A 25,957-nucleotide genomic window follows, 5' to 3' on the forward strand; every position below is an offset into this window, starting at 1 on the left:
TCGCATTGCCTCAAGAACTTTGCTCCCGGGGCCATGGCACCCCTGTTTAGGAATACATAAATAACAGGGTATAAATCCTGAAGCAGCTGAGGTGCAAGACAGCAAGAGTTCATTGTAGTGAGATGTCCTCATTGAAAGGTGAGGTTTTGACAGAGCATGTGAAGGAAATGGCATGCCTACTTAACACGTACAGTGACAACCCTACACATTTTTCAACTCTAGTCTTTTGTGCTTGTGAAATCACTTGGGCTTTTCTTTTTTCTCTCCTCTCATAGGAGACATAATTTATTGCGCTTGCAATGATAGATTGATTTCAGAAGCAAACAAGTTCAGGCTTTCATCCAGGATGCATTCTGCCCTTTGTACATATGGGCTGGGCCTTCAAGAGGCCAAAGTTTCAACTATGTATACGAAATGAGTTGCATTAAGGCTTGTATTCACATTCATAATGAAGGTCACAAGGTAACTGGAAGGGAGAGGGCGAAAGGCAAAAAGGGAGAAGAAATGGGAAAGGAGAGTTTAATAGGCTTTAACTGTTTTATATGTTACTCCAGCCATGTGGAAAACATCCCTGAGACAGTGCTCAACATGGGAATCATAATATATATAAATAAATATGATTACCTAACTATGTTCTGTGACCATACTGGAGTTCTCTTGGCTGGTAGCGGCATTTTTCTGCACAGGAATGTTTTCCTCCCACCATTCTGGGTGACTGAACCACACCCATGCAGGCATGGTTCTCAAGACTGCAGTACAGTCATAAAGGTCTACCAGGGATGGCCCTACCATTAGGTGGAGTGAGGCTGTTGCCTCAAGCAACAAATGCAAGGAATGGGAGCCAATGGCAGTGAGGTACTGAAAGGGGCCAGAGTTGTAAGTACCATCTGGCCTGCTCAATACTCCTTATGCTAGCCTGTTGTCCACAGGTGTGGTAGAAGGTGCTTTCTTGTTGCCAGTGTATCAATCTAGTCAACTTGTACTCATGGATCTAGCTAAATTCTATTCATGGAAAGGGGATGAAGGGCACTGCTGCCACAGACAACAAAATATCTGAGGGTCAGTCCGATTCCTTCAAGCAACTGTTAAGATTTTTTGATACCTGTTAAACATATGCAGACCACAAGCTGACTTTCAGACTACTGCCATACTGTATTCAGGATCACACCACCTGCCTTGTTATATTAAGGGACATCTAAGATACGGAACAAAATACCGGTATATGTAATGATCAAAATGCTTTAAAAAATAAAATAAAAAGGTACCTTGTCATTTGCTGTTGCAGGGTTTCAGAAATATTAGGAAGAGATACATTAACTAAAGATCCATTACCTAAATGAAAGGAAATGGGGGGAAAGATAAGTGATTATTATTAAAGATAGCACTATCACACGACCAACTCATTTTTGCTCGTTGTTTGGTGCAGCTCAGCCTATTTCCCATCCATGACAGACCATGATCAGAGCCACACTTCTCAGTCACTTTACGGTTAGGACCTCAAAACAGTTGCAAAGCCCCACTGATGTCCTTTGCTCATATCTGGGTGAATGTCTCAGGCTGCCCTCCTTTCTGGCTCTTCCCTCTTCTCCTCCTGGAAACTGATTTACTTTTTCTAGCTGAACGTGAATGTAAGGTCCTTTTGAGGGGGGGCGGGAATTGAATTTGATATATCCTCTCAGTCATCATTAGCAGTTTCTACGGTTAGTTTATCAGGAGCATTATTTCAAACACTGCACAACTTCAGCTACTGTATTTTCTAACCCCATAGTGAAGGGGCTCCTAGCCTACTTGGACACCTGGGCACATTGGGAATTCTCCCCAGAAAACTGTTATGGGCACCACAAAACAGCCATTTCACCATAGAAAAACAGGTGGCGCTCAAAACTTTCCACACACCCCAAAAACCACCACCAACAAGCACCTCAAAACAAATCAGAGAGAAAAAAGTAAGCAACACTCCTCAACCCACCCTAGTTGGAAGTGGCTGGAAATCTTAGCATTAATGGGGAGGGGTTCCTCAAACCAGCATGGTGCCCATCGTCACCACGTTAGAGACCCCAAACATAGTGAAATCCCATGGTTCCTATTCTGCAGCGCTTTTCCTTGAAACCAAGACAGAATGGTTTCCAAAGGAAGAAGCCAGCTGAGTCAAAGAACTGTAAGATCAGCTAGACAATTGATCAGCTATAAAGATAAGTGGTTTCAGGACATGGTGCAAAGGTACACGAAAGAAACACCTTGCTGAAGCAAAGCAAGCCTGGGTCTGGTCAATGCCTGGATGGGGAGGCATCTAGGAACTCTATATAAGCCACCACGAGTTGCATGAGGATATAAAGGATATATATAATATGTATACACTTATCATTACAGGAATTGATTCATAAACAATTAGGCACTAAATAAGCAGTGGTGTGTGTTTAACTAAGTAATGCTGTTTTTAAAAATAAAATAAAATAAAGTAAGTTGGGTTAAATGCCTTCTTTAAAAAGCACTTTGAGCCTCTGTGTTGTTCTGCATCATTTACTTGAGTTATTAGGGCCCTCTAATTCAGTCTTTGCATTTAAATAACTAAAATAATTTTTTAAGACACTGTATTCAAGATTGCAAAGCAAGAACCTTGGACAGATCATTTTTCAATGTAATTAACAGAGTTTGATCTTTTTTTTAAAAAAAGTTACATTTTCTAAAGGACTACAGATGAGAAAGAGAAATTAGGGTAAGTAACAAAGACCAAAATATGAGAAAAGAATACTAAATACGCCCCTAGATGCCACCTTTTCATTAAATCAGTGCAAATTATATTTCTTGTTTTCTTCAAGGGCTTTATTAACAGAATGCACACTAGTTCCATCTTCTTATTAAATCAATGCTAAAGATGCTGTTTCTTCCTTAAGAGCTTAATTAAGGGAATGACTGCTCCATCTCCCAATAAACTCTCTTATGAGTTTGATATGAATAGACTTCAATTGAAAGCTATTAGCATTTTGGCTAGATATTCTCCTTGGAGAGAGGCTTCCAGGAAAACCAATATAATTCAAAAGACTCACTGTCCTAACAAAATAAACAGTTAGCTATATTAAGAAACAGCTTTTCACACCCCAGTATGGTATAAAAGAGAACAGTTTGTGCACACTTTCAGACTGTAGATTGCAGGACTTTGGAACAGGGGCACTTCTCTTTTATTTCAAGATACTGTAAGTTGATTAAATACTTATATACAACCAAATAACAGGTTTTATTGACTACTGCAATGAATATGAGCTTAGTTTTGAAGGTGTTAGATATGTCATTCCCACGAAATAAATGGAGCATGCAGTCCAGTCTTCCATTTTAATCAGACATTTGTTTAATCAAGTTCAGTTAGACTTCTAAGCAAATGTGCATCCTTAGACATGCCCTAAAAATGTACCTAATGAAGTGTAGTTGTTCAGGGCAATTGATGAGCACCTGCCTTAAGAGCTTAACTACGTACTCTTAACTATAAGTGTGATACTGTTTCTTATTTTGTAAAGTAGCCCATAGGCCATTTGCCATCTCCCCTTTCAATATGTCAAGCCAATCTTGAAGGGAAGAAAGCAGGGCAGGGAGTTTGCCTAGTCAGCAGTAACAGGTGGCAAGGTTAGACCAAGCCTGATGGTGCTAGCTGGGACTGATGGAAATTTCAGTACAAAAGACACAGAGGGGACACAGTTGTCGAAGGCTGGCCTAGACAGAACCAAAGAATGAGCTGAAGCAAGAATTTTCTGTTTCTTTTTCTTGGATGCAGCTGGGAAGTCAGAGACCTGAGGAAGCTGCTCTGGCTTCTGTTCCTTAGCGAATTATTTATTTTCTCCCAGTTTTATATCCAAAGTTGCCACGTTAAAAAATAATAATAATAATAGAAAAAACAGAAACACACATTTACTATATGAAAACTTCAAAAATGATTGCTCCCTAAGATAGCACTTACTTGTAGGGAAATATTTTGCTGCATTAACAAAGCTGTCTGTCATGTCTCCGAAAACAATCATCATGAGAGGAAGGGAGGCTCCATGAAGGGCTGACATGACGGTGCCTAATATCATTAGCAACTTATCCAAGCAGTCAGCGTAACGAAACTGAAAACAAAAAAAAATACACACACATTGTTTTAAGTAAAGTGCATTTACAAAGCACATAAAACATTTGATTGTGTCAGTGTTTCACAGATAACACAAAATCACAAGAGAAATCTACTGATTTTTTCCCCCATTCCTTCTCACTGGCATTAAATCAAGTACAGAACTGTGGCACTGTTCTGTTATTGTTCCTCTTCATGCTGGAGAAGAGTGACTAGTGGGGTGCCACAGGGTTCTGTCTTGGGCCCGGTCTTATTCAACATCTTTATCAACGACTTGGATGATGGACTCAAGGGCATCCTGATCAAATTTGCAGATGACACCAAACTGGGAGGGGTGGCTAACACCCCAGAGGACAGGATCACACTTCAAAACGACCTTGACAGATTAGAGAACTGGGCCAAAACAAACAAGATGAATTTTAACAGGGAGAAATGTAAAGTATTGCACTTGGGCAAAAAAAGTGAGAGGCACAAATACAAGATGGGTGACACCTGGCTTGAGAGCAGTACATGTGAAAAGGATCTACGAGTCTTGGTTGACCACAAACTTGACATAAGCCAACAGTGTGACGCGGCAGCTAAAAAAGCCAATGCAATTCTGGGCTGCATCAATAGGAGTATAGCATCTAGATCAAGGGAAGTAATAGTGCCACTGTATTCTGCTCTGGTCAGACCTTACCTGGAGTACTGTGTCCAGTTCTGGGCACCACAGTTCAAGAAGGACACTGACAAACTGGAACATGTCCAGAGGAGGGCAACCAAAATGGTCAAAGGCCTGGAAACGATGCCTTATGAGGAACGGCTAAGGGAGCTGGGCATGTTTAGCCTGGAGAAGAGGAGGTTAAGGGGTGATATGATAGCCATGTTCAAATATATAAAAGGATGTCACATAGAGGAGGGAGAAAGGTTGTTTTCTGCTGCTCCAGAGAAGCGGACACGGAGCAATGGTTCCAAACTACAAGAAAGAAGATTCCACCTAAACATTAGGAAGAACTTCCTGACAGTAAGAGCTGTTCGACAGTGGAATTTGCTGCCAAGGAGTGTGGTGGAGTCTCCTTCTTTGGAGGTCTTTAAGCAGAGGCTTGACAACCATATGTCAGGAGTGCTCTGATGGTGTTTCCTGCTTGGCAGGGGGTTGGACTCGATGGCCCTTGTGGTCTCTTCCAACTCTATGATTCTATGATTCTACCTTGATCACTTGAGATCCTCTGATGGGGCACTCCTAGTAGTTCCCTATGCTCCTGAGGTAGCTCAAATACAAGTTTTCCTATTGGTTGTGAACAAGTACTTTGGCAAGAGGATGAACACAACTAAAAATGGCCCAATGTAGTATGGGAGCTTTGGCATTCTGCTTTGTGCAGAAGATGTGCTGTTAAGATGCTGGTGGGGTGGTTATGTCCACGTCAGAAAATATCTAAACCATCTATGCTTTCGACAAATAGGAGAGACGGGCTGCTTGCTAAAACAGGGGCAGTGTCAGGCATTGGGGTTCCTCTCTTCCTCTTTGCAACCATCCAACAAGCCCAATATTTTGTTGGGCAAAATGTTCTTGCATTGCAGAGGGTTGAACTAGATGGTCCTCGTGGTCCTTTCCAACTCTATAATTTTGTGAGTCTAAAAGCAGGGGATTCCAGTGGTCAGCAGCACCCCCTCAGCTTCCCCTATTCAGACATTCAGATGGTATGCATCAATCTGTTTGCATAAATTAATGTGCATGCATTGCTGTTTACTGTATTGTTAATGAGCTAATTGTTGTTGTTTTTCTTGTGTTTTTATTATTAAAGAAAAGAATATGACCGCTCTTCAGGTTCCCTCCTCAGTCTCCTGTTCTCCAAGCTAAATCCCCAGTTTCGTCAAACTTTCTACATAGAACTAGCTTTCAACCCTGTCCTCCTCAGAACCCCTTCCAATGCATCCACACTGATTTCAAGGTGCAGAACTGAACGCAATACAGTAGTACCTTGGTTGTCAAACTTAATCAATTCTGGAAGTCCGTTGCAAAACCAAAGCATTCCAAAACCAAGGTGTGCTTTTCCATAGAAAGTACTGTAATGCAAAACGGATTAATCCGTTCCAGACTTTTAAAAACAACCCCTAAAACAGCAATTTAACATGAATTTTACTATCTAACAAGACCATTGATCCATAAAATGAAAGCAATAATCAATGTACTGTACTATAAAATAAATAAGACAGTATTGTAGATGATGAAAATTATCATCCACACAGTCACTAAAACAAATTAACCGAAAAAGCCTCAAAAACAAAAATGCAAAATAAATAGCAAAAACAAAAACACCAAACTTAATCTGTTCTGGAAGTCCATTTGACTTCCAAAATGTTTGAAAACCAAAGCGCAGCTTCTGATTGGTGCAGGCACCCTGGAAACAATAGCTGACAGTCGCACTGGACATCCGGCTTCCAAAAAAGTTCGAAAACCGGAACACTTCGGGTTTTCGGTGTTTGGGAACCAAGGCGTTTGAGAACGAAAGCGTTTGAGAACCAAGGTACCACTGTACTCGCAAAATAGGTCTAGCAAATAGTTGACTCAGTAGTTTGTTGGTTTTTGTGCTGCCTGATCTGACAAACGAACATCGCATAAATTTAATAACTGCAATTGCCAAACTGCACTCTACTTGTAACATAGTTGTGGGATTTAATTTTGGGAGGCTGAAGAATCTTGAGCTGTTGATTTGCACCAGTTTAACAAATCAGTCTCTGGCATCAGGAAATGGGATGGGATAAAAACGAAGGCTTCCAGTACTATAGAGAGTTGAACAAATGCACATTTCTATGCAAATGAAATGTCGTTCTTTAGGGTTGATGTTTCCTAACATAAGCACCCTATGGATAGCAATCAGTCATACTTATGTCCTTACTCACCTAATATACATTTAATATTTGACACAATAGCCTAGTGCAAATATTATGCAGCCATTCACTACCATATCCTTGCCTCTCCATGTAAACTATTTCTTTCTTCCGATAGCATTACATCATCAAGACTAACTATGCTGTGTACACATTCTTGTTTACTCTGCATATAGTGTGCTCCCACAGCCGCTTTCGGAAGTGGTGTACACATAAGGTTATTCACAACCAATATCACTCCTGTTGTTTCTAATAGAAATACTGCGATTTGATGTGTTTTCTCCCAAATGAGCTTCAATCCTAATTGAGAAAAAGAACAGCCTTGCTGTGTTTTAAGCATGCAAAGTGCACACAGCCTTAATTTAACCATGAAGGCTTACCCTAATTAGTGTTTAACGGACTCTGCAGATCCTGGTTAAAGCTAACCATAGTTAACACTGCACCACATAATTAATGCTGATAAGAGAATAAGGGGTGAAATTTGCACTTGAGGGAAAAAAGAGGTGAGAGTCTACAGTTGATGTCTTATCTATTAAAAGATCACCAGTGCTACATCTGCAATGGGCCTGTAGAAGTGTGCATCGATTGAAGTACAGTACAATATACACATGGAACAGAGCTTACCATTGTAAATGGGCTGACCTTCTTAGGCTTCTCTTTGCTTGGCTTTTCTTTACTGCTGAACAAATAATAAATAGCTTTGTGAGATTTCAGAGAAGAACCAAGTTTAACCGTTAACGATAAACAAAAACAAAATTTACCCTTGAAGGCATAAAATAAAAGCAAATTGCATTTGTTCTTGTGTGATGCATTTTGCAGCTATTTCTAAAGCCCCTTTTAAAATGTGTGTGCATGTAACATCTCTTAAGTAAGTCTCATATCACCACAAAATTATGGTCAGACACCAGTAAGAGCAGGCATTAAAATACAAAATCTAAAATCCCTTTCTGCTCCTCAGAATTGGCGGCTCTGTAATTTTGGGTTGACATAGGATTTCAAACTAGCACAGCAGGGCCGGCAACATTATACTAGGGTTGTGTATTCTCAGAGGGATTTAAGGCTTTCCCCAATTGAAACAGGTATCCATCAAAGCATCTGAACTGAATAGGTCTGCTCCTGAATCCTGGGATTGCACCAGAGCTTCTGAGATTTCAGAGGGCTCAGAGGACCATGTCATCGGTTTATTTGCATGTCATTTCCACACAACATTTCCCCCCAAATTGGCTCAGAACATATCAAATGAATAGCAGTGGCAAGTCAAAAATTATACATTACAAGCATTCTACAAGGCATTCAACAAATATTTGCCCTAGTTAGTTTAAACCAGGCTTCCTCAACCTCGGCCCTTCAGATGTTTTGAGACTACAATTCCCATCTTCCCTGACCACTGGTCCTGCTAGCTAGGGATCATGGGAGTTGTAGGCCAAAAACATCTGGAGGGATGAGGTTGAGGAAGCCTGGTTTATAAATTTTAGATAGCAGCCATATATCTCACTAGCACACACACCCTGCCCCAGATAATCTCATCTTTCAGTTTAGTTCTCATCTCTCATTTCTCCACTTCTCATCTGTGTTTTTCTTTTAGGCTGAACTTTACATATTTATATTATCGTATGTGTTTACAGCATCTGTTTTGCTATTTCAAACAAATCACGGTTTCCCATTACAGCTGTACGCAGAGGACAGCATGGTTTGTCCAAACCACAATGATTTAAACCAGGATTTGAAACCACAGTTTTGATCCTGGATTGCTATATTCTTATGTAACCTATTCAGACATAACAGGACCCCGAAATGTATTCCAAAGAGCAAAAGGAAGCTTTAAACATCTTCTCCTAGGGCAAAAAGGGGAAGGGAGAGCATGTGAGCCTCACTTGCTTGTCATAATTCTGAACCAGAGTTGTTTAGAATTATGAGCACATCCATGGCATATGCTTCAAGCAATCTTATACCTCTTTAGCAGGCATATGACTTCACCCAAAGTAACCAGTAATTTGTTATGGGTACTGAGAGTTGTTAAGAGACCCCTTTAAGCTCCCATGACTCTTTGAGGGATGCCAAGACTGGTAAAGGGGTGAAGATCAAACCTATCCATTCTGAAGGAAATCAGCCCTGAGTGCTCACTGGAAGGACAGATCCTGAAGCTGAGACTCCAATACTTTGGCCACCTCATGAGAAGAGAAGACTCCCTGGAAAAGACCCTGATGTTGGGAAAGATTGAGGGCACAAGGAGAAGGGGACGGCAGAGGACGAGATGGTTGGATAGTGTTCTCGAAGCTACCAGCATGAGTTTGACCAAACTGCAGGAGGCAGTGGAAGACAGGAGTGCCTGGCGTGCTCTGGTCCATGGGGTCATGAAGAGTCGGACACGACTAAACGACTAAACAACAACAACAATAAATGTATAGTGTGGATGTGACTATTTATGAACTGATCCAAACACATCTAATCAGTTTCCCCTCCATTTGATATATAGAGATAGAAAAGAAAATGTGTGTGAGAGGAGGGATCAGGGAGGCCTCCTTTCTAGCATACTGAGGTGTTGATGGTCCAGCCCTACTGGAATCAACAAAGCAGGGAGACCATGCTGAAGATGCCAGGTCACTCAGCCTTGCAGAGGATAAGGTGGGGCTCGAGGGGCTTTGGGTGTGGATTCCAGCCATGGAGAAAGGGAAATGAAGGGGAATATGTGAGTGAGTGGAACTGAGGAGGAATAAGCAGAGGCCCTGGAAGTAAACAGGGTGAGGAAACGAGGGAAATTAACAGCAGCTGAGAGCAAGATGCTGAGAGCAAGATGCTGACCGTGATAGGAATAAGGGGAAACAGCATCACCTGTGGTAAATTCAGAGGTTACAGCTGGAAAAAAAAAGGAAATGGCAAATACCACCAGAGAAGGAGGAAACAAGGAAGAGAGGAAGGAGGGGCCGCAAGTCTGGGGCATCCTACCTCAGCAATGGGCTAAGTAGCAAAAGCATAACGAAGCCACCCTAAGAGGGTGTCTGGAAATGAGAAGAGCCCGAAACATTAGAGGGCACTGGGGCTCTTAAGGCATTTGGGACCCACAAGAAAGTGAGATGGGAATCTTCACAGCACAATCCTTACTCGCCTGCAGGCTTGGCAATTTGTCCTTGATTTCACCTCCCACACAAAACTAGACATGAAGCTTCCTAAAAGGTTAAAGTGAGCCGCTTTGCATTGCAACAAACACCCACATTATTTTTTTACTGTTAGAACACAATAGAGCAACATAATTGACGTGTGATGTCCTGTCTCCCGGCAGGTTTGTGTTTCTAAGAGCTAGACAGTATCACTAGACAGTAATGCAGCAGGTGAAGCTTTCTCCTAGCAGTTAGCGGCAATGATGGGATAAGGTACAAGTGCCGAACTTCTGCCTATAAGCACCGATTATTATCTGTAAGGAGGGGGGATTAGTAAAATCTGAGCAAATTCATACATGGCTGGCAAAGTGCCAAATGTGGTTTCAAGCTTTCTGAATTAATCAAGATCCAGAATCGTAAATATATTTGTAATGCCCCAAGGCCTTGCCAAAAAGTAGTCAAAAAAGAACATACCAATGATTAAATATATAATGTCAGAACTGTTTCTAGGTTGTTGTATTTTTGAACAATGTTTATTTTAAAAAAACCAAAAAACCTTATACTTTTTACTTGGGATGGACAAATTAGTCAGTTCTGGTTCTCCGGTTCTCATTTATGATTTTTGCCTTTTTTAAAAAATGAAAATTTGTCAGCATCTCAGGATGTATTTCTCCTAATGTACACATTTTTTGTTGGGAGTTTTTCCTAATATTAGTGTATGTTATTTTCACCTATCTATGCCTTTAAAAGATTCTTCTATGGATTAGATTAGAAGGATGGAGAATTAGATTGTGAAATTCAGAGAAGTGTGAATTTCAAAAGATGCTTCACATACTGCTTTGGAAAATGCAGTTTGTTAAGTTTGCCTTTAAATATGAACAGGATTTAATTTCTACCCGAGCCTTAATTTTGACAAACAAACCATGTAATAACATACAGACAGTAAAGCTACCAAGATGACAATATATTATTCTACCATGTCTGCAGATCACAAATTAATGTCTAGATACACCAAAAGAGATACAGTATTAGATGTTGCTGGCTTCCCTAAAATCCAAGAGTCAGCCGGCAAATAACTTGAACAGACTAGTTGCATTTGAAAGGCTGTGTATAAGTAGGTGATGTTTTCCTCCATGAACAGGAAGCATTATGAAGCAAGTAAGACAAACTCATGGGCTGTAAATGCAGGAAAATACCCACCTTTTCCTTTCATCTTGAGAAGCATTATTTCTTTCAGCCATCTCTTCAAGCTTTCCGTTCATGTTTGCCTTTGCTTGGCTCTCTGATGCCATTTCTGCCTGATGAGCAAATGGAATCTTTCAGGAAATTAAATAACAAACCACTTTAGGTCTTAAAGAAACATGCTGCTAATGGGACTACAACATGCACGCACGCACACACGCAAGCAAATGCTGCTTTTAAAACAAATGGACTTCTCCAAAAATAGCATTCAGAACAACCGGCCAGTAATTATTTTATATTAAATAAAATGCTACATTGGACAGCCTTCAGGTGGAGTAACATGAAATTCACCAGAGTAGTTTTTTTTTAAAAAAAATAAAACCCTGTTGTGTTGTTTCATTTAAATTTGGGCATACATTAATATGGATTTTGGATCCCTGATTGAAATAGTTTTGTGGAATTAATTAGAGTGAAAAAAGGACCAAAGTACAGTTTTCTGTTTAATAGTTTGGCACTCTCACTCTCACTTTCACACACTCAGTCTCTGCTTTTTTAAAACACAGCATTTAAGTGTACATGATACACAAAACCAGTGCTTTTTTAAATAAAAAAATATTTAGGGGTACTCTAATTTTGACTCAAGAAAATAACAATTTTATAGTTCAAATTGGGAAAAATAAACACAGTAAATGGACAAAAGTACAAAGATTCACAAAATGTTTAGGGGTATGCGTACCCCTGCATCCACCCAGAAAAAAAGAACTGCACAAAACTCAGAAAAAAGTAGAAAAATCCAGACTTACCAAAAGTTGGGGTTCTTCTTTCTTGTCTTTAATTCTTGAAATGTTGAGAAGCTATGAGTTGCAGTGAAATGGCCGGTGATGGGAGGTAGGTGATATGGCAAGTTACTGTTCTGTTACATAAAGCAGTGAGTGACAAGGCAAATGCTTGTTATAACAGATATTTGCAGGCAGTTCCTGCTCCCCTTGGACCTTGTCTACTCCCAGGCAGACTCCACCTCCTTCCAGACTTAATGTTTAACACAGTCAGAGCTGTCACTTAGGAACCTCTCTCACTCATAATTCCACATGAATAAAGAGCCCTTCCTGTTTTCATGATGCTTTATAAGGTCAGAATCTGCTTCCCAAAATATCAGTATCAACTACTATTTTCTTCTTTCTCATTTTTGGTAGTTTTAAAAGCACTCTCTAGTATTACAGAGCACAAATGGTAGAAGAATAGGTAAACTATTGGAGATAAAAGGACAGGAAATCTCAAAATGGGAGAGATGGAAATAATGTTTTAGGGAAGGGATTGAAGATTCCAGAAAGGGAGTAGTCAAAATATATATATGTATATCCCCTGACCGTTAAGTCCAGTCGGGACGACCATGGGGTTGCGGCACTCATCTCACTTTATAGGCCGAGGGAGCTGGTGTTTGTCCACAGACAGCTTCTGGGTCATGTGGCCAGCATGACTAAGTTGCTTCTGGTGAACCAGAGCAGCACACAGAAACGCCGTTTACCTTCCCGCTGAAGTGGTATCTACTTGCACTTTTGACGTGCTTTCAAACTGCTAGGTTGGCAGGAGCAGGGACCGAGCAACAGGAGCTCACCCCGTTGCGGAGATTCGAACCACTGACCTTCTGATCAGCAAGCCCTAGCATGTTTACTTAGAACTATATTTCCTAGCACTAGCTGGACCTGAAGGGAGTTGGAATCCAAAGCATCTGGAGAACACCAGCTGGGCAAAATCTGCCACAGTAAGTTTGTTTCACAGGGGTCAGCAAACATTTTCAGCAGGGGGCCGGTCCACTGTCCCTCAGGCCTTGTGGGGGACTGGACCCACCCTCTCCCGAAAGGGGTAAGAGTGCCCCTGCCCACAGCAAGAGTGCCCAATGCACGCACAGACACCCCACCGCCACTCATGGCATCTCCTGCTCTGCTCTGTCTCCAATGTCGGCGATGAGAAAGCCAAACTTTTTGACGTGGCGCTCGTTGTCGGATAATGGGAGTCGTAGTCTCAAAACATCTGGAGGGCCGGGTTTGGCCACCACAGGTTTACGACATTGATCTTTGGGTGGGACTTACTTTAGAGTAAATAATATGTCCACAGAATTGTGATGTAAGTCTTCCAAAGTGTTTCTTCATATTGTCTGTAAACATGTCTCATGGTATACAGTCATACCTCAGGTTGAATGTGCTTCAGGTTGAGTGCTTTTGGGTTGCGCTCTGCAGCAACCCGGAAGTAACAGAGTGTGTTACTTCCGGGTTTCGCTGCTCGTACATGTGCAGACATTCAAAATGACGTCACACGCATGTGCGGAAGTGGCAAAACGTGACCCACGCACACACAGACATGCCGTCGCGTCTTACGTTCTATTCAGGATACGAATGGGGCTCCAGAACGGATCCCGTTCACATCCCGAGGTACCACTGTATGCTATTTTTTTAAAAAAGGTAAAGGACCATTGCTCTCAACTGTTATGTACTGAAGTTTTCACCCTGGGCCAGCAGGGGGATACTGTAGATAGTTCAGGTCCACATATGCAAATAAGGGATCGAAAGTGACGTTCAGTGATTGGATAGTTACAGAAAATGGTTACTGTTGCGTTCTAGTGGAGCTCTATATAAGCAGGCTGGCTGAACCCTTCAGTTCAGTTCTGTTCTGGCCTGTGAATAAACAAGAGCTGTTTGAAGAATCGCTGTGTTGTCTGATATGTTCACCCACAACTTAACACTGGCGATGAAGGTGGGATGGATGGATAACAGAGCACAGCATACAAAAATGAATTATATTAAGGGAAATTGCTTACAGAAATCTGTGCATTAGTCAAAACGGCATACAAAAATGGATCTGTTGGGAGAAATTTGCACTAAAATACAAATGAATTTTCCTGAGGCTTTAAAAAATAATAATAAATTGCTGCCAAAATTTGTAGAATGGAATTTAAGATTGGAAAAATGAGAAAGAGAAAGAACCTAAATGGACAAATCCATCCATCCCTTCTCACCTATAACACCACCTCCAGCTGGGGGGGCTGTCTCCTTTTCTTCACCTACTGGAAAAAACTTTAGCTAGTAGTTTCTGTGGCAGTCAGTCATCTGTGCTCCTCAGTCATACAAACGGATACTTAATAGAGCTATTGACTTAACAAAGGGACTGGTTTGATCGCTTTAGCAGCCTCCTTTGTTACAGCCCCTTACTTTATAGATTTGAACCACAAGTTTGGAGGGGACCCCAGGATGACATTCGGACTTACCACCACCACCCCAGCAATTTTATAGTGATACTTTTCAGATAAACAACCCAGAAATGCCATTACTGTATTTTAAGGGATGAATGCATTTGTTCTTCTACAGACCTCATGTCAGACTAATTATATTTATTGTTATATTATTATGCTATTCTTTATACAAAGATGACAGATCATGGGTGTAGCTGGGGGGCAGGGAGGGGCAGCTGCCCCCCCCTAACTAAAAATCAATAAAAGGAAGTTTTTAATGACTGATGTTTTAATGTATTTTTAATCGTTTGTTGGAAGCCGTCATAAATGAAGACGAAGACGAAGACGAAGACGAAGACGAAGAAGAAGAAGAAGAAGAAGAAGAAGAAGAAGAAGAAGCTAACTGAGGTTCTGCCCCCCATAACAAGAGTCCTACCCCCTAACAAAAGGCTTGCCCCAACAAAAATCCTGGCTACACCCATGTGACAGATAGAACCCATTTTTATTTTAACTAAGTAAGTAGTTCTGTCAGTACAAGAATTTTTTCCTCCTCCTCCTCCTGCGATCCCCCCCTCGCATCTCTTCTAGGGTTCCCTCAACACTCTGGAGCATATGTCGGGAGGGTGCAGGGTGTGGGTGTGTGTAGCGTAGGGAGGAAATCCTGTTGCACTAGTGATAATCCTTGAGTTGATGGGAGAAGATAGTAGAATAGCACCATACATTCTGGCCATACTGTCCTAAATATGTCTACTCAGAAGCCAGACCAACAGAGTTCAATGAGTCCATTAGTCTTAGTCAAATATAAGTAAGCCTTCCTTTTTAAACCCACTTGCTATGGAATAAGACCCATTGAACATAGAGAGGCTTATTTCTATGTAAACACGCATACGATTGCCTTGTTAAGTTTTCCAGAATGCATTTGAACACTTGTGAATGTACATAACAATTATCTTGATGGATCAGACGAAAATCTATCTACCGTATTTTTTGCTCTATAAGACTCACTTTTTCCCTCCTAAAAAGTAAGGGGAAATGTGTGTGCGTCTTATGGAGCGAATGCAGGCTGCGCAGCTATCCCAGAAGCCAGAACAGCAAGAGGGATTGCTGCTTTCGCTGCGCAGCGATCCCTCTTGCTGTTCTGGCTTCTGAGATTTAGAATTTTTTTTTTCTTGTTTCCCTCCTCCAAAAACTAGGTGCGTCTTGTGGTCTGGTGTGTCTTATAGAGCGAAAAATACGGTAGTTCAGCATACTGTCTTTAGCTGAGTCCTGGGCACCTCTAAGAAGGAAGTGCCCATGAAGGGCACATGAAGGCAATGACTGTGCCATGTTCTTTGCACTCTGATTTGCTGAGGTATACTACCCCTGTACATGTAGGTTACATTGACCTACCATGATTGATAGACATTAATAAATCTATCCTCCATGAATTTGTCCAACCCGGTTCAAAGCCTTATAAGGTAGCTTCATATTTGCTGGATGTGGAAAGACACCCAACACCCACATCCTCACAACTAGGTAAAAATTAACAAATATATATTATGCAACTTTTGATTACACACAACTTTTTTATGACCCAATCTAATTTATATCTGCAATTATATGAGCCATAGAAATCATCTAAACCTGCCAGGTGTTTATGCGGCAAGATAATACTTGAAGAATTAAAACATGCCAAGAAAAGGATAGCAAACAAAAAAAAAGTTAGCAAAAAAAAGTTTTCTTTGGGACTAGACAGCTCTAGTCCCTAAAACAGCTCTTTGGGTTGTGGCTTCCATGTTGCTGGAAGTCAACACGGATGCTACAATCCAAAGAGCTACTTCAGACACACATGCCATTTTGTTTTATTTATAAACTCCTTTAGGTGTGCTAAATGCCACATGGCAAGCAGCTTTGGTTATTGATGTGGTATAGGTAAAGGTAAAGGGACCCCTGAGCGTTAGGTCCAGTTGCAGATGACTCTGTCTGGGGTTGCGGCGCTCATCTCGCTTTATTGGCCAAGGGAGCCAGCGTACAGCTTCCGGGTCATGTGGCCGGCATGACTAAGCTGCTTCTGGCGAACCAGAGCAGCGCATGGAAACGCCGTTTACCATCCCGCCAGAGTGGTACCTATTTATCTACTTGCACTTTGATGTGCTTTCGAACTGCTAGGTTGGCAGGAGCAGGGAGCTCACTCCGTTGCGGGGATTCAAACTGCCAACCTTCTGATCGGCAAGCCCTAGGCTCTGTGGTTTAACCCACAGCGCCACCCGTGTCCCACTGACGTGGTATAGAACTGTCTGCCAGATTTCATTTGAAAAAAACAGATGGGTGGGTAGGCGGGTGGATGGATGGATGGAAGGAACAGAAAAGGAACTGGGGACACCATTCTATCACATTTTCCTAAAGCAGCAATCCTATTCTCACTTGTCTGGGAGTAAGTTGCACTGAACTCAGTACAGCTTACTTCTGAGTTATGTATAGGATAGCATTGTAAAGGCATTTCAGCAATATTGGGGCCACCTCTGAGCACATACAGCTGTGCTCCTGATTAATGGCAATAACCTGACGGTATTCTATCAGATGACAGACATTAGGCAGCTACTACTATTACTACTAGTAAAGGTAAAGGTACCCCTGCCCATACTTGACAGACTCTAGGGTTGTGCGCTCATCTCACTCTATAGGCCGGGAGCCAGCGCTGTCCGCAGACACTTCCGGGTCACATGGCCAGTGTGACAAGCTGCATCTGGCGAGCCAGCGCAGCACACGGAATGCCGTTTACCTTCCCGCTGGTAAGCGGTCCCTATTTATCTACTTGCACCCGGGGGTGCTTTCGAACTGCTAGGTTGGCAACTATTACTACTACTACTACTAATTTATTGTTTATACCCCACCCAGCTGGGTTTCCCCAGGCACTCTGACTTATGTCAGGCTGCACTGTATGCCTTTTTGGGTGCCTGCTAAAACTACTTTTGTTTAGGCAAGCCAATCCAGACCTGTAGCATGTTGACATGTGTTTTAATCTGGTTTTAATTTAATTTCTTTTTAATGTTTTAAATAGTTGTGTTTTACTGATAACTTCATTATTATTTTCTTTTTGTAAACTGCTTTGAGGTTTGTTTTTATGATCAGGCAGTATATAAAGTTTGTAAAATAAAACAAAGAAATTAGCAAAACAGGTTATTCTTGACTCAAGCAGGAAGCCGTTGTGGCTACATCGGCCAACCTGCACACGCTTTCTTCTATTAGGAAGGGCCACTAAATGTTTGACAGCAACATATGCTTTTTTGTGGGGGAGGTCTGCTAATAATTTGTGGACTGAAAACACACATTTATGAGAAATGAGAAATGTGCACATTAGAACCCTGGAAATATGAACAAGTTCAGCTACCACCACATTTTTTTAATGGCAGCACTTACTTTTTTATAGGCTTGTCATTCCCCAAAGTTTTCTCAGCTACTTTAATACATTTTACATATTTGCTAGCCAAGGGAAACAGAAACAGAAATTCATATCTACAGCTTACTTTGTGCAAGGGAAAAATAAAGTTTATAAAACAACCACTTCATTAGAAAGCTTTATCTGTAGGCACAGCACTTTCCAGAACCATTTCCACCCCACCCCACCCCCGGAAGGTTAACTTGTACTGTAGGTGCAATCTTCTATAACATCACTAGTTTGTTGTTTGTCAAAAAATATGTGTAGTGATTGGATCGATGTTCTTCTCTCTGTTGAACTCCCCCACCCTCACATCAATAACGACAAAGAAAAACCTGGATGTTTATTGATGTTTCCCAAAGAACCACAGGAAGCCAATTACAGTGGTATCTCAGGTTAAGTACTTAATTCGTTCCGGAGGTCCGTACTTAACCTGAAACTGTTCTTAACCTGTAGCACCACTTTAGCTAATGGGGCCTCCTGCTGCTGCCACACTGCCGGAGCACGATTTCTGTTCTCATCCTGAAGCAAAGTTCTTAACCTGAAGCACTATTTCTGGGTTAGCGGAGTGTGTAACCTGAAGCTTATGTAACTAGAGGTACCACTGTATACTGAGTCGGACAACCATTATCTCAGCACTGACTGGCAGCAGCTCTCCATGGTTTTAGACACAGGTCTTATGCAGTCCCACCTGGAGATGCCTAGAACTGAGCATGTGCTGTGCCATTGAGCTATTAAAAAAAATTAGAGTCCTGCCTGGTGGCTTTGTCTGTAAGGCAATTTTCAGATTAGACAGACAGTCAGGAACTTTGTCTTCGCGTGGGAATGTGCTTGCTACCTGCAAGATGGCTGGCCATTGTTTTGAATTGCTCCCTGTGGCTGCTGCTTCAATGTGGCAACAAGGTGCTTTTAAGCGGTGATTTGACCCAGAAATAGAGGGGTTTTCTTGTGCCAAGGCAAACCTCCAAAACAAGAGATTTTTCAGCAGCACAGAGCAAATCCTCATATTCCTGTGGTGAGCTGCTAATCCCAAACAAGGTTCCTACATGTAGGCAGTTCTCCTTGCCTTTTATTAGGGGCTAAGAACTTGGAGGAGGAGTAACCATGTCAGAATAAATGTTCATCAACAGGTTCCAAGCTCTTGCTGTGCAGGTTCATTTCCTTGTGCACATTCACTGGGGTTATTACTGGATGCATGGCATATTGTCATTAGATGTATCACATGCTATGACCAACAGGTGTGATGTCATGTATCCCTCATTACTTGTGTTATCAAGGCTGTGGACAATTGTTAAGGAGGAAATGTGCCTGGTAGGTTTGTGTGTGTTAGGCAGGGCTTAGTTACTCTCCATACAACCAAATGCTGTTTGTTTCTTGCATTGGGAAGCCTGCTTCTGCTTATTTTTTTTATATTGTGAGGTTAAGAAGCTCTTTGAAAACCACATGCAGAGGACTTGCAGGTTATTTTCTAAATCATAGGCTACATTTGTTGGCTAATGGGTCTCTCGTGGGTTGAAATCCATCTTGGCAGATTTAAAAAAGGAAATAGGGGAAGCAATTAGCCTGAGCTGCTCTTTGAGAAGGATCCTGGTGGGTTTTTTTTTAATGCATTGGTTATTTTTGTTGTGTTTTAAAAAATAAGTATTTTAACTTGTTAGCTACCTTGGGAGGATTTGTTTCCTGGAAAGCAGAATGATGGGTGATGATATCATCATCACCATTGAGGTTGAGTGGACACATTTGTTCATTTTAAGATTTAGACATCACTAGACTCTAGGTCTAGTGAAGATCAAACCTCTCCATTCTTAAGGAAATCAGCCCTGAGTGCTCACTAGAAGGACAGATCTTGAAGCTGAGGCTCCAATACTTTGGCCACCTCATGAGAAGAGAAGACTCTCTGGAAAAGGCCCTGATGTTGGGAAAGATGGAGGGCACAAGGAGAAGGGGACGACAGAGGACGAGATGGTTGGACAGTGTTCTCGAAGCTACAAACATAAGTCTGACCAAACTGCGGGAGTCAGTGGAAGACAGGAGTGCCTGGCGTGCTCTGTTCCATGGGGTCACGAAGAGTCGGACACGACTAAACGACAACAAAGACTCTAGATCTTCTTTGACATATACCTTCTTGTCAATTTCATACTAGTTCCTCAATCTACCAATCACATTCCTGAGTTTCTGGGCAATGTTGCATTCTCCCTATATGTAAAAACGCTAGCCTAGCACACAGCACACCCTTCTGCAATTTATCTGAGCAATCTGTAATCTAAACAGAGGAGGCAACCAGGTTTCGCTTTACGTTTAACAAGTTTTATATACTGCTTTATTGGGGGGGGGGGGAACTCTCTTAAGTGGCTTACATAAAAAGTATAAAATTGACTATTATTATTATTATTATTATTATTATGGCTTCTAGTGCTCAAGGCTATTTGCCCCAATGACTCTGCTCCCAGATATGTTGGAGTTTGCTATGGTTATGCAAAAAAGAAAAAGCACTTGGCACAAGCTCAGATGATTAAACAGCACAATCCAAGAAAAAGCCCTGAAATTAAAAAACAACAAAGAAACACCAGTTTCTGTAGCTGAGTTGTGGCTCCAATTAAACTGCGCTCTAGCTATCCCCAGGAATATGCTTATTAATGCCCAGATTTGGAAGTCAGATGGAATTGGGCTAGGATTTCACACTGTACTGTGACAAGGAAAAAACCTTTGAAAATGTTATCATGGATACCAGAGCAAGAAAATTATTTCTCTCTTTCTACGTAAAGTCTGCAAGGTAGAAACCATTAGCATTGCCAAAATGACAAAAATCTTCATGGTTTTCTTTTCTGGCTAATTAATGTATGTCTGACTGTTAAGTACCTTCTTACTGCTTGGCTAGCATTGTTTGCGTTAGGGCTATTTTGCTTAAAAATGGATGTCAGTGAACTCAATTCACTGAGAAAGAAATATTATGGCACTAAATCTATATAGTGTATAACATCAGCCTTTGAACTGAGGAGGTAATAAATACCTCATTCGCTTGCTTTGTTCCCTTATATCATGTGCTCTTGTAAATGAAAAATAAAACATTTATGAAACCTTGTAGCTGTAAAATATTAAACAACTTGTGTCCAATGTACGTAAGTGTGATCACACTGAGATCTCTAGGAATAAACTGGAGCTTACCATCTGCATGACATATTTGGTGAATAAGGACAAGGAGAGAGGCTTTTTAAAATTCTATTCTAAAATAAGTGGATTTAGGGCAGCACAACCAGAATCTAGGGGGCACTACAGAGCATAGCAACTATTGAGCAGAATGGAAGGCAAGAAGCAGAGGATAAATTTTGGCCTCGCACAGGACACTGCTGAAATTTGAAAGACCGAAGTCCTCCCTTGCTAAAATTGTAGAATATATTTTCAAAGATCTGCCATAGTGGAGGCTAGTGCACAAGGGTAAATGGGGCACTGCCCCACTAACCTGAGTCCACCCTCAGCCCAGCTCTCGCCTGTCTGCCCTCTACCTTACAACCAGTCCAGAAGATAGCACTATCTTGTTCTCTTCCCTAGTCCATAGTCTCAGGAATCATTCATGCTGTTATTTAATGTGGGTAACAAGGGAAATTACAAGGAGAAGGGGACGACAGAGGACGAGATGGTTGGACAGTGTTCTCAAAGCTACCAGCATGAGTTTGACCAAACTGCGGGAGGCAGTGGAAGACAGGAGTGCCTGGCGTGCTCTGGTCCATGGGGTCACGAAGAGTCGGACACGACTAAACAACTAAACAACAACAACAAGGGAAATTAGGGACGTGGGTGGTGCTGTGGGTTAAACCACAGAGCCTAGGACTTGCCGATCAGTAGGTCGGCGGTTCGAATCCCCACGATGGGGTGAGCTGCCGTTGTTTGGTCCCTGCTCCTGCCTACCTAGCAGTTTGAAAGCACGAAGTGCAAGTAGGTAAATGGTGTTTCCGTGCACTGCTCTGGTTCGCCAGAAGCGGCTTAGTCATGCTGGCCACATGACCTGGAAGCTGTACGCCGGCTCCCTCAGCCAATAAAGCAAGATGAGCGCTGCAACCCCAGAGTCGGTCACGACTGGACCTAATGGTCAGGGGTCCCTTTACAAGGGAAACTGAGTATTTCCTCCTTTGTTGTTATTGTTTTTGCTGCTGCTGCTGTTTTACTACACTTTAGCTGAATAGTGTAGAAAGAAAGAACCCTACTGTTAGGTTTATAAGCTAAGGAAATACATAACACAAAGGGGAAAGGGGTTGGGAAGGAAGGGGGGGGGAGCAAACTTGCGCACTAGTTATTAGTTACAAAGTAGATCAGGTAGTACCGTAATTGAGCTGGTAGGGTGATGGAGCTAAGCACAATGGAAAAGCTACTGCTTCCTGTCCCTCTGAGGGCCTGAGTGGGGGCTGATGGTAGCTGGAAGGAGCAAGATTCTCAGCTCAGATACATGGACTATATCAGTATCTGCTGCTCATACGACTCATCACATGAGTAAAAGCAATTTCCCTCTTCAGATATGACATGGCAGCATGAAAAAACAGATGTTCAAGGTGATCATGCATCCTATTTTCCCCTACTTTACCATAATAATTGAAGCCACTCTCTCCTTTTAAGATTGAGCTTATTTTTTTGAAGACACTTATTTGACTCATTGCTGTTGGATCCAGTGGCGTAGCGTGGGTTGTCAGCACCCGGGGCAAGGCAAGTAATTTGTGCCCCCTAACCCGTGGATTTGCGCCCCCTAACCCTAACCCCCAGATGTTGCGGCCGGTGCAGCCGGGCCCCCCCCCTGCACCCCCCATGCTACGCCACTGGTTGGATCAGTTTAAATTTGAGAACTTCAGTTAAATTGGGTATGTGAATTATGGGGCCATTATGAATCATTTTGATACTGCAAGAGACTACAGCCCCAACCTTTCTCCCTTCTTAACACCAAAAACAGGACATCCTAAACAACACAGGATGTCTGGCGATTCTTTGTACAGCTACCAAAAAACGTATTTCCTACCACTGAGGAATCTTGTGATATTTCAAGCTTTGAACTCATAGCTGAAGAAACAGGCCATTCTTATCTGGGAGCACTTTAAACACCAGTTTCCCTATGTAACCTGCTGGGACTTAGGAAGTCTTGTGTATATATTCAAATGTATCATGTAGAAAGTCTGCTGATAAGGTCTGCCCTGGAAAATAATAGCAGTTATCAGAAGGAACAGCAGAGAATAAAAGAAATTTGTTGTTGGTTAAAACTTAAACAAATCATATTAAGGTGGAAAATCAGTTTGCCGAACATAAAAAGTCCCATGTAAAAAGAAAGGGGGGTGGTGGTTAAAACCATTTCTTTGGGTTGCAACATGTCTCTTCGTGACATAACCGTGAGTGAAATGCCCTTTGTTCAATGACATCACTTGCAAAATTAATCTATAACATCCGTTTCTCATTCAGTTCAGTGGAAATCCCCTTAATTTAGAACAAAATGTTATAGTCTGAATTGTTATGACTCATCATGGGATCAGAAATATCTCTGTTCAGCTCTGTCTATATCTTCATCGGTGGGATTTACCTTCTGCAGGACTGGGAGGTTGTTGGTTTGTGCTTTGTCAACCACATCCTTTTGAAATTAGAGGTTTGGGTTGCCAAAGTTATAAATGATAGTTTCACAGGAGCAGCTCTGAAACCCCACCTCTCTGCTCCTTCCCCTCCCACCCAATTGCTCCTTCCCTCTTACTTGCAGGAGTAAGCAGAAGCAAGCAGGATTCCATTTGCCTCCGGAGCCAATAGGTGAAAGCCCCAAATGCAGCAATTTTTGCTACTACGAAACTTTTGAAGCAAAACTTCCTCTGAAGGAGCAGCTTCGCAGTTTCGGGGTCCTCCTGGATCCTTTGCTGTCGCCCAAGGCTCAGATGGCCTCAGTTGTCCGGAGTGCCTTCCATCAGCTTCGGCTGGTGGCCCAGCTATGCCCCTATCTGAACAGGGATAGCTTAACTACTGTTGTCTACGCTCTGGTAACCTCAAGGTGGTTATATGTAGGGCTGCCTCTGAAGACTGTTCGGAAACTTCAGCTAGCACAGAATTCAGCAGCCAGGTTGCTCACCGGAGCAAGAGGGTTTGAGCATATTACACTGACCCTGGTCCGACTGCACTGACTACCAATTCAAAGTGCTGGATTTGACCCATAAAGCCTTAAACGGCTCAGGACTGCAATACCTCAAGGACTACCTCTTTCCATATGAATCTACCCAGACCCTGAGATTATCTTTTGAGGCCCTGCTTTGTGTGCCTCCTCCTTGAGAGGTCCGGAGGGTGGCAGCACTCACAGGCCTTCTCTGCAGTGGCACCTGTGGGATAAATGGGTAAGAAAAGCTTAGCATAAATAACCATACCTTGCTGTTGTAACTGCTTACATTGCGAAGGAACAGGAAACTCGTGGTAATAAGTCAAGTTAAGAAATCACTGAGAGTAGCCAAAAGATAATGCCTTATAAGGTACTAGGAAGGTGTGTGGGTGGTTCAGAACCACAAGGGGAAAAGGAAGAGAACAGTTAAAAAACTCTTGTGCATGCTTAAATAGGCTATGAATATTAGTGAAACCGCCCCTGGTGGAGCTAGAGCTAATCAGCATGATCATGGGATGTACTGTATTTAACGGAGGGGGTACATATCAAAGGGAAAATATGGCACCTTCATTATACAACTTTAGGTGCCAGGCAAAAACCTTCCTTTTTAACCAGGCCTTTGGTTGATTTGACTGACATCCTATGCCCTTTTAAATGTGGGGAGTTTTGTGGGGGGGGGGGAGTTATTGGATTGTTATTTTTAATTTGATTGTGTATTTTGTGGTGTTATATTTTGATTTTCTTCAGTGAACCGCTCTGAGACCTCCGGCTATAGGGCAGTATATAAATTCAATAAACAACAACAACAAGGCACACTCTGGCTGCATACACACAATACCTTTAAAGCACATTCAAAGGACAAATTCCCCCACCCTCAAAGAATTCTGGGCACTGTAGTTTGTTAAGAGTTGTAACTCTGTAAGGGGCAAATCACAGTGCCTAGATTTCTTAGAGAAGGAAAATGTGCTTCAAATGTACACTGTATATGCAGTTTCTATCATAAGTGAAGAACTCTGGTGCTGCAAAGTTGTAACTTTTGCCTAAAAACTGGGTGCTTATTTCAAAATAAATTGTGTGTGTCTCCCTATTGAAAATGTGTTTTGTGTTTTGTCATAGCATTTCAATGTTGTTTTGTTTATCAAAGAGGCCAGTAATTTAAAGAAAAGAAAAGATAAGGTTATCTCTAACGATAGCTATTATACAGCCTCATTGCATAGCACCAGCTTCTCAAACAAATGTATGAGAGCATCCACAATAATTATATCCCATAGTGAACTCTGTTGACTCGCCTGGAGAGACCTGGATTGGTTCCACATAATACGACTTGCAAAAAATATTATCACCACCAGAGGAAGCTCTTGCACAAACATGGTGGATCGCTTCAGTTCACCATTGCAAAGCCCTCAAGCTGAACTATAATAGTAAGTGAACACCCCCACAATCAGTGGGAAATCTGTCTGGATCTTGCCATGTGGAACGAAGGTAGGCAGCAAATGGATCTGCCGGCCAGGCTTACTCTTGTCTATGACTGATGCCAGACAACTCAAAGGAAAGGGAAAAAATAAGATCTTGTAAAGTGTGGGTTTTGAGAAGTCAATGGGGAAGAAAAAATGTCTTCAGGGGAAAAAAATAGAACGGACGTCCTCCATCACTGTCATCTAACAATAACTGGCAGGCACACCAAACATGTAATCACTCTTAATGACTAGGGGAGGATGATAGATCATGTCACTCCCCACAAAAAAGTGCATGTGGCAGTGGGGAGCACCCAGATCTCTCCACTTGGTGCTATGTGAGTTGTGGTGCTGTGAGAAAGATACTTAAATAAATAAATCCAGGATGCACTTTAGGGAAACCTTCAACCTTTTTAATTGCAGGATGGTGAAACTTCCTCTGTGCTATCAGCCTCTGGCTTTTGGTCATTCTGGTTTTGATTATATTACCCATTCTGGGTATA

General features: G+C 42.0%; 1 protein-coding gene across 4 annotated transcripts in view; it reads right to left on the reverse strand.

The window, feature by feature from the left end:
• Positions 1 to 24,305, reverse strand: part of ABCB1 (ATP binding cassette subfamily B member 1) — a 64,266-nt gene extending 39,961 nt beyond the window's left edge. Inside the window, exons 1-6 of one of the 4 annotated variants that reach the window (XM_083704640.1) lie at positions 24,269 to 24,305; positions 12,054 to 12,163; positions 11,269 to 11,362; positions 7,595 to 7,646; positions 3,950 to 4,097; positions 1,266 to 1,332 (exon numbers count right to left, since the gene is read on the reverse strand). In XM_083704640.1, coding sequence (XP_083560766.1) covers positions 1,266 to 1,332; positions 3,950 to 4,097; positions 7,595 to 7,646; positions 11,269 to 11,360 — 359 coding nt within the window. In that variant the 5' untranslated portion in view covers positions 11,361 to 11,362; positions 12,054 to 12,163; positions 24,269 to 24,305. Of the gene's footprint in view, positions 1 to 1,265; positions 1,333 to 3,949; positions 4,098 to 7,594; positions 7,650 to 11,268; positions 11,385 to 12,053; positions 12,194 to 24,268 lie in introns of those variants that run through there. The other 3 variants (XM_083704638.1, XM_083704639.1, XM_083704637.1) reach the window with 3 other exon arrangements.
• Positions 24,306 to 25,957: the final 1,652 nt, after the last annotated feature.

The sequence above is a fragment of the Podarcis gaigeae genome (genome assembly GCF_964106915.1).
Source record: "Podarcis gaigeae genome assembly, chromosome: 12".
NCBI lineage: Eukaryota > Metazoa > Chordata > Lepidosauria > Squamata > Lacertidae > Podarcis > Podarcis gaigeae.